The sequence below is a fragment of the Cebus imitator genome, unplaced genomic scaffold, assembly GCF_001604975.1.
Source record: "Cebus imitator isolate Cc_AM_T3 unplaced genomic scaffold, Cebus_imitator-1.0 Scaffold121, whole genome shotgun sequence".
In the NCBI taxonomy this organism is placed as follows: Eukaryota; Metazoa; Chordata; class Mammalia; order Primates; family Cebidae; genus Cebus; species Cebus imitator.
In genome coordinates, this window is record NW_016107436.1 from 4,914,344 (window position 1) to 4,924,006 (window position 9,663).

The 9,663-nt window shown below is 40.3% G+C and overlaps 3 protein-coding genes across 8 annotated transcripts in view; 1 reads left to right on the top strand and 2 right to left on the bottom strand.

The window, feature by feature from the left end:
* ACACA (acetyl-CoA carboxylase alpha) overlaps nt 1–9,663 on the bottom strand; it is a 324,534-nt gene that overhangs the window by 289,379 nt on the left and 25,492 nt on the right. The window lies entirely within an intron of this gene.
* Nucleotides 1–9,663, top strand: part of CUNH17orf78 (chromosome unknown C17orf78 homolog) — a 21,967-nt gene that overhangs the window by 5,653 nt on the left and 6,651 nt on the right. Inside the window, exon 4 of the mRNA XM_037742498.1 lies at nt 9,364–9,489. Within this exon, the coding sequence (XP_037598426.1) occupies nt 9,364–9,489 (126 nt within the window). The remainder of the gene's footprint in view (nt 1–9,363; nt 9,490–9,663) is intronic.
* On the bottom strand, nt 5,913–7,982 carry LOC108312114 (mitogen-activated protein kinase 6-like). Its single transcript, XM_037742439.1, is given in 3 exon segments — nt 5,913–6,940; nt 6,943–7,291; nt 7,914–7,982. Coding segments are annotated over 3 exon segments (1,056 nt in total). The 3' UTR covers nt 5,913–6,302.

The window sequence follows — 9,663 nt, forward strand, 5'->3', positions numbered from 1 at the left end:
GATGGGGTTTCACCATGTTGACCAGGATGGTCTCAATCTCTTGACCTCGTGATCCACCCGCCTCGGCCTCCCAAAGTGCTGGGATTACAGGCATGTGCCACCATGCCCAGCTAATTTTGTACTTTTAGTAGAGATGGGGTTTCTCCATGTTGGTCCAACTGGTTTTGAACTTCTGATGTCAGGTGATCCGCCCACCTTGGCCTCCCAAAGTGCTGGGATTACAGGTGTGAGCCACCGTGCCCGTTTTCCTTTATTCTTTTAATAAATTCTTTCGCCCTCTTTCCCTAGCATTCAGAATCTATATATATTCTTTTTGGGTACCTGCAATTTATCAATAAGATAAATTCCAAGGAGCAGGATTGCTGCATCAAAGGTTTGATAGTTATTGTTTAATTACCCTCTCTAGAGTTTGGTTCCATTGTGCATACCTATCCACACGGTGTGAGAATGCCTATTCCCCCACAGCTGCTGGGCAGTGGTTCTTCACCTCAACCTGAAGTTTCTCTGCTTCTGCCTTTCTTTCCTTCTCTCACCCATTCATTTTGTCATAAGGTTTCTGATCAATAGATTGGTGTAGGCAGTTCCTCTTTATAAACTGGCAATCCCCTAGATGCTATTGCTACATTACTGGAAAAATAAAATAAAACTTGACATTTTTAGAGAAACTGGGGACTCACAAGCAGAATAATGGGAAAAAAAAAAACTTTAAAAACTAGACTAAAGCTGGGAAATAAGTGGATAGGCTCTCAGGATGTGACCTGGGTACAGTAAATTATATATGCTAACATGACCTGAATATTTCACTCACTTTATGATACTTTCTAAAATTCCACATTGAAAAATTATGAGAAGAAAAACTTTTTTTTTTTTGAGATGGAGTTTCACCTTCCGGGTTCAAGTAATTATCCTGCCTCAGCCTCCCGAGTAGCTGGGATTACAGGGGCCCACCACCTCACCCGGCTAATTTTTGTATTTTTAGTAGAGATGAGGTTTCACCACTTTGGCCAGGCTGGTCTTGAACTCCTGACCTCAGGTGATCCACTCACCTCGGCCTCTCAAAGTGCTGCAATTAGAGGCATGAGCCACTGCAACCAGCCTGAAAAACTCTGAAAAACTCAAAAGTGCCTGGTGCAGTGGCTTACTCCTGTAACCCCAGCACTTTGGGAGGCCGAGGTGGGTGGATCACAAGGTCCTAAGTTCAAGACCAGCCTGGCCAACATGGCGAAACCCCATTTCTACTAAAAATGCAAAAACTAGCCAGGCATGGAGGCACACACCTGTAATCCCAGCTACTCGGGAGGCTGAGGCAGGAGAATCCCTTGAGCCCTGGAGGAGGAGGTTGTAGTGAGCCAAGATCATACCACTGCATTCCAGTCTGGGAGACAGAGCCAGACTCAGTCTCAAAACAAACAAACAAACAAACAAAAAACAAACTCAAAAGCCTCTGGCAGGGTTTTGAGCTTTCAACATTAATGCAAATTAATTCAATCAAATTGCTTTTCCTCTTAACATGTGACACCCTGCTGTCCACAGCAGCTGAGATGGGGAATACTGGACTTAAGTCATTTTAAAGTTTGAAACACTCAGAGTGGAGTGAATATAGTGCTAGGCATTGTGCGACCTGGGGCAATTAAGGACATTAGCTCTTAGAAATTGGGACAAGGAAAACTGAGAGGTTAAGGGGGAGGAGAGATGCCAAAGATCAACCTGACCTAATTTGAAACTTTGCCTTTGGTTAGCCTCCTAGAGAAAAAGAAACGTCTTCCTTCCTTCATAACATAGCAGTTGGTTCCCACATCTAAAATTTAATACTCTGTACTATTTGAGCTATGCAAAGATCAAACTGATATTTGTAGTTTAGTTTGGGGAATGAATCATTATTCATAACACACATTTTTGTGAAACCTTAAGAATGAATCCCAAATCTATTTATCGATTGATTTATTTAAGACCGAGTCTCTCTTTGTCACCCAGGCTGGAGTACAGTGGTGCAACCTCAGCTCACTGCAACCTCTGACTCCCAGGTTCAAGCAATTCTGGTGCCTCAACATCCTGAGTAGCTGGGATTACAGGCCTGCACCACCATGCCAGGCCAATTTTTTGTATGTTTAGTAGAGGTGGGGTTTTGCCATGTTGGCCAGGCTGGTCTCAAGCTCCTCCCTCAAATGATATGCCCGCCTTGGCCTCCCAAAGTGCTGGGATTACAGGTGTGAGCCACCTCACTTGACCCAAAACAACCAATTTATGAGTGAACTTTTGAAATATAATCCCTTCTACAAGTTTGAAACTTCCTATTCTGAAATTAAATCTCCACTGAGTACCAGGATTCGACAGACCTCAAACAGGGTAGAAATAAAAATTAGGTAAATGGTCAAACTTGTTATAAAAGAGATGCCCTCTGAAGTTACCACAGTATGGATGAGACCAGTCTGCATAGGAGGATGTCTTGGAAACAGTCACAAGAAAGTTCATGAAAACATCCTCAAGTAAAATAGAAATTTGAAACTGTAAGGATGAGAATGCTCTGCAACACAAATGGTCATCAGAACATATGGGTCAACATGGAATGTAGCAAATGGCCAATGGCAACTATGTGTTATTATTTATGAAATTTGGACAAGGAAAAGACCACTATTATCAATACTTCAAAATTTTGTTCTGGTGGAGAAAGATGATTCATTAGGTCATCTTTTTCCTCCTCTTTCAATCATAATATCATTCAGTTTGCAAAGTGTTTTCACACGTGCTTTCTCATTTTTATTTGTTTCTGATCTTCACAACACCCCTGAAATAGGTAGACAAGTATTATTTTACTATTATCATCTTACAGATAAAAGAAACAAAACACAGAGAGCTTGTGGTGACTTGTCCAAAGTGAGATTATTTTTATTTTTAAATTTTATTTTATTATTTTATGAGACGGAGTTATGCTCTTGCTGCCCATGCTGGAGTGCAATGGCGCAATCTTGGCTCACCACAACCTCTGCTCCCAGGTTCAAGCGATTGTCTTGCCTCAGCTTCCAAGTAGCTGGGATTACAGGCATGCACCACCATGCCCGGCAAGTTTTGTATTTTTAGTAGAGACAGGGTTTCTCCATGTTGGTCAGGCTGGTCTTGAATTCCCGACTTCAGGTGATCCACCTGCCTCGGCCTCCCAAAGTGCTGGGATTACAGACATGAGCCACTGTGCCTGGCCTATTTTTTTATTTTTTATTTTTGAGATAGTCTTGCTCCGTCACCTAGGCTGGAGTGCAGTGGCCCTCTCTGCTCACTGCAACTTCCACCTCCCAGGTTCAAGCGATTCTCCTGCCTCAGCCTCCCGTGTAGCTGAGATTACAGGTGCGTGCCACCATGAGCTAATTTTTGTTTGTTTGTTTGTATTTTTAGTAGAGATGGGGTTTCACCATATTGGCCAGGCTGGTCTCGAACTCCTGACCTTGTGATCCACCTGCCTCGGCCTCCCAAAGTGTTAGGGCATGAGCCAACGTGCCTGGCTGAGATTTGTTTGTTTATTTATTTATTTTGCTGGCCATGCTTTATTTATCCTTTTTCTTCAAACAAGATAACCGAAGATACTGACAGTATTCAATAAAATAAAATAGATGAAACAAATTCTAAGAGACTGCGATGCCACATGCTACATTTAATCTAATTTTATTCATGCTCGTTTTGGGATGGGGAATAGATCATTCAGTAAAAACATACAGTAAAAACAAAATGTCTTATTATGTACAACTTTTAAACTACAACGATGTACCTTAATTACTTCCATGCACACAAGTCTAACATTCGTGTTTTTTTTTTTATAAAAGACACACAATTAAGACTTCCAGGAGCATTTTATAATAAAGTAACTCCTAATTAATTTTTCTTTGGAGATAGATCAAGCACCTCCAAAATACAAATTCCTATACACAGTGAGCACGTTACTTAAAATGAACACTTACGTAAATTAAGTATGTGGACAGCCTTGGGATAAGCTGACATAATATATTCAGCTAGGCAGGCAACAAACCATAGTGCCAAATGGAACAAGTGTATTTGCAAGTAAATTTTAAAAACTAAGTTAATTTTTATAATTAAATACAGAAAATATACTGATTTGCTAAAAGAAATAAGATGTGATGTATTAACACTTCACTATAAAGAATGCATACCAGAACCTTTATAAACAGTGAATGAGTCTTAATAAGAATAGTTTACCGCCAGGCGCGGTGGCTCACACCTGCAATCCCAGTACTTTGGGAGGCCGAGGCAGGCAGATCACAAGGTCAAGAGATCAAGACCATCCTGGCCAACTGGTGAAACCCCATCTCTACTAAAAATACAAAAATTAGCTGGGTGTAGTGGTACTCGCTTGTGGTCCCAGCTACTTGGGAGGCTGAGGCTTAAGAATTGCTTGAACCCAGGAGGCGGAGGTTGCAGTGAGCCAAGACTGTGTCACTGCACTCCAGCCTGGCAACAGAGCAAGACTCCGTCTCAAAAAAAAAAAAAAAAAGAATAGTTTACTACAATAAATGCTGGCTAAATAGAAGTGCATATTGTGAAGCACTATGGATGGTATATGTTTTGCCACATACTTTTGTTACCTTGAGGTAGATAACACGTGTACCAAATTCAGCATTCATTTTCAGTTGCTGCTGGTATCATGTGTTTTAAGAAATGTGTACAGTATGAAAAACTTGAAAATACTCATGAATGAAAAATGTCTTAGGAAAAAATAGATATTTTCATGCAATTATGTGCAGTCTCACTGTGTAAATTTCAAGGCAAGATTTGTTTCCTGTAAAACAGATCATTGCTCTATGAGAGAATGTTCTTTACTTGTCTTAGTGCATTGTTTTTGTCTCCTCCTGTGTTGCATTATTTTGCTCTAGTCTTTATTTTTGTGTGCGAATGACATGCCAGTTAAAATGAAAACTATCTCACAAGTAGAAAAAGAAGGCCTGGATTTTAAAAACCAAGAACTAATAAAATCCTTACTAAATGACACCATCTGATTCAAGTAAAAAATGAATTAAACACTAGTAGTAATAAAAGACAAAACACATTTCATGAAGAATACAAAGATAAATGTCTGCTAAGTGTTTTAGTTCAGATGTTTCAGAATGCTGCTGTATGTTTTTGTGAGGAATTCGAGGGGAAGATTTCATAGCAGAAGGTGTTAAGGTGGCCTGTATGGACTTGAGTGGTGACCCAACTGGACTGTGAAACTGCGGGATGCCTATGGACTCGAGCTGCTTGTTAAAGAGGAACTCCCCACTGTTGTTCAGAAATCCTTCCTCATTTCCTCTCTCTCTCCCCAAGCTTCCTATCCTCTATGGGCTCCATTTCTAGCATTTCAGTATCTTCTTTCCTGCTAAAGAACTTGTCCAGGTAACTAGTGTAAGTGTTTTCCTTCTCAAGTTGTTCATCCTTCCTTACCTCACAAAACTGATTTATGAAAAAACAGTCCTCCCCACCACTCACAAACTGTCCCAAGAAGATTGGTATGTCTTCCAATTGAGCCAAATTTGCCATTCCTTTTTCCTGTTTTTCTTGGCTTACTGACTTTGATATCAAACTTTTCAACTCTAGTTGGGACACTAAGCTATTCAAGTCATTTAATTTATCAACATCAGTAGGCTCATGTTGGGAACTAAGTTGAACAGTTCCTGCAATAAAGGAATCAAAATCAAATCCCTGATTCTTTTCCCTTTTCTGGCCAGTTGCTGTGATGCTTCCTCTAGTGCTATCTGGGCTTTAACCAATCCATTCCTTTCACATTTTGATTTGCCTTTCTTATCAGATTTTTCTTTGCTTTGTTCTTTCCAGTTGTAAAGATCTATAATAAGCTTGGGTTCATAGTAATGGTTAACTTCACTCTCTCTCCAAACTAAGTTATCTAAATATGATGATGACCTAGTTTTGTAGTTACAAGTATGGCTACACTCCAGATAACAGTATTTGTTTTCATGATGATCTGGGTACTGCCAACAAGGCTCAGTAGAGCAATTGGTATCAAAAGCAGGATCTTCCAGATACTTTTCCCGATCTCCATCCAAATATTTTCGGGGATCAACTTGTACTTCCTCTTCATCGGTGACATCAGACAAAGCTCTTGGATCAAGCTGAACTTCATCAATATCAAAGTTGTTATGTATAGGCCAATCATGCTCTGAAAACTGACAATCATGGTACCTTTCCCAGTTATAAATGTGGCTGTGAGTTTCATCCATAAGCTGAATATCATCAACTTCATACATCTTCAGTATGAAAAGGATGGCTTGAAATTGGCTCATTCAATGGAAAAGAATATATGCTCACGAAGGATGGGAGAGCACTGCTTCTGCTGTTAACCCATCCATGGGGCTAAATGTCAAAATTCGTTCCAGGAAATCCAGTGCTTCTCTACTAATTCCTGGAAGCAGCTGAGTTAAAGGTTTGTGTGGCTCAGTCATGTCATTTCTAATGTAAACTGGAATTACGCTGAGAAGCTCTTGACGATCTTCCTCATGTACAACAGGAATAGATTCTAAAATCAGCTGCATCTGTTCAAGTTCATGTGCACCTGCAAAAAGGGTTTTACCAGTCAGCATTTCAGCAAAGATGCAGCCTGCTGCCCACATGTCAATGGCTTTCGTGTAATTATTAGGAGAAAGTAAAAGACGTGAAGATCTGTACCATTTAGTAACCAATCCTTCAGAAAGATGACCCTTATGGGGATAATGAGGATCCATAATCCGTGTAAGACCAAAGTCACCTATCTTTAGCACCAAGTCTTCAGTATCAATGAAAAGATTAGCTGGTTTGAGATCTCTGTGCAGTACATTTGCAGAGTGAATATACTTGAGCCCCCGTAGCAACTGATACATGAAAAGCCTGGCATGTTCTTTCAGTAAAGGGCCCTGCTCCAGCACATTAGCCAAGTCTGTCTCCATGTACTCCTGAACAATGTAAAAATGTTCAGCTCTGTAAGAGAGCCCACATCGTCTGTTAATTGGCTTCCACTGGGACCAAGAATTTGAAACACTTTCACAATGTTATCATGATCAAGTCTTCTAACAATTTTGATTTCAGGTACAGCATGTTTGCCACTCTGGGGATCAGTAAGTACAATTTTCTTGATGGCTATTCTTTTGTCACAGTCATTTTCTACAGCAGAAAAAACCAAGCCATTGCCTCCACAACTCAATGGTTTTAAGTCCACATACCTAGAACCCAGATCAAAACCATGAATGTTCATGAGACTTTCAAATTTCTCTGTCAGTTTGAAACCCTTACTATTGCCTTTTTCTTTCAAATTGTTGAACTTGTGAAAACAAGGAAGAAAACTGTTATCAAAAGGAAAGATCTTTCAAAAAGGAGAAGAAAAATAATTATGTTTCCACAGCAAGATGGTTTCTTGATGTACATTGCATATGCCAAACAGGCCTGTTGAGTTCCCCTTAGATTTAATGCTCAAAAAGCTCTACTCATATTGAGAATTAAAAAGATTGCAGTACTCATGGTTCAAGAAAGGGGCAGCAACTCTGCAGACATTTAAAGAAAACACTCAAGAAACTCAAACGGAATGTAATGACATACTATGCACTCAGATTACTGTGCTAAATGATTTAACATTTAACAAAAATGTGAATAAATATGCACACAATAGGCTTCTATGAACATTCTCCTCATAGTGCAGATATATTCAGTGTTGGACTGGTCCTGAGCAGCACCGTTCTAAGGTGCTGGTAAGCACTATTTTCGTTTTGCTTCTTTTCTTCCTTTGTTGCTATGTATTTCAACAGGAAGCCCTGGTGGCTGTTGGTTAACAAATGTCTTTTGTTAGTGATCAGGTGGCTCCAGCTCACCACAATCACAATCAACGCTACCATCCATCTTACTCTGATACAACCTCATTTATGGCTAGACTCAAAACTTGGGCGGACTTCAGGGCTCTGAGACAAGTCGGGTGAGCGCTGTGCGCTATGCCACTGGAGACTTAGCCCGGCCGGCATCCGAGATTTGTTTATCTAAAACAGATAAATTATCACTTCAAAGAACTGACTAGCACTATGCTGAAAATGTTCTTGTTTTTTCTTTTGAACATGTTGACTTTATGTCTGCCTCTGCCAATCTCTGCCAACACTGTCTTCCTGATTAAACTGGAATCAGGGATTACTTCTTTCCCTATAATTTCATGTATGGTGTCTATTATGGCCACTGGTCTCTGAGCCAAAGAACTATCATTTTCCCTGGACTTAAGACATGGAAGAGTAATTTAGCAAAGTCAAGTAGAACTTACAGACCTTAATTTAATAAGTAATGACATGAGACTACTAAAAATAGAACAGGAACCACACTATCTGAATTGGATTAGGTCAATTCCGGAGACAAGTGAGGTTATTTCCAGACTCCAGCTAGACACCTTCGACCTCCCATCATTTCCACTGCTGGTGTGAATCACATCACCTACTGGACTTTTGCAACGGCCTCCTAACAGGTTACCCTACTTCTACCCTTGCCCACCCCTAGCCCATTCCCAACACAGCAGCCCCAGAGATCCTTTGAAGGCAAAGCTAGGCCAGGCACAGTGGCTCACACCTGTAATCCCAGCACTTTGGGAGGCTGAGGTGGGTGGATCACTTGAGGTCAGGAGTTTGAGAAAGCCTGGCCAACATGGTGAAACCTCATCTCTACCAAAAAATACAAAAATTAGCCGGGTATGGTGGAGCGCACCTGTATTCCCAGTTACGTGGGAGGCTAAGGCATGAGAATCACTTGAACCCGGGAGGCGGAGGTTGCAGTGAGCCGAAATCATGCCACTGCACTCCAACCTGGGTGACAGAAGGAGACCTTGTGTTAAAAAAAAAATGCTGAATGAATGCAATCAAGGAGTGCATGAAGCTGGGTGGCTTTTCCTTCTTCCAGCTCCTCCTGCTTCCCCCAGTGCCCTCTCAGAGTAGTTGACTTAGATTCTACTAGACACACTTGCAAAAGTCATGAAGGCTAATTGTGATATTTCACGTTCTTCCTTGGACTTTGGAGCCATCTCTTTTTAAAGAAGGAAACCTCAATAGTTTTTCCGCCCTCCATCTTTATTATTATTATGACCTAAAGAATGATAGGGAAACAAGATATGGTCCACTCCTTCACTCTGATCCTATGATAGTCAAAAGTCCTATGGGGATTTAATCCATATCTCTTATTAGTATCTCTATCCTCATTTACTCTTGGTATAATATTGTGCCCACACCCTAAACCTATGGACAGAGAGGTTAATAGGACCATAATTAGAAGTTTACTATCAGCTGGGTAGAGTTTGATCAGGTAAAATCAAAGGCAGGATAAAGTTTTCTCCTAAAATTGTCATTTCATCTTTTCTATTTTGTTTTGTAGCTTTTTTACCAGGGATCTCACAATGTAAAGTCTATCCAGAGATGAGGGCTTCATCAGAGACTTCTTCCACCACTACCCCTTCCATAACTCCTGGAAATAAAGAAGGAGAGAAAACTACAAGTACTGGTAATTTTTCTAGCTTTGAAATGACAAAGTACAAAATAAGTAGAAGTAAAACAAGAACAGAAAAAGAAAGATTTTTAGCTCCAACGTTAGTCTGAATCTACTAATATTTTTCTTGAGGTTGAGAAGTTACTGAATGTACATTGAAAAATCATTCAATTTCTTTTTTTTTTTTTT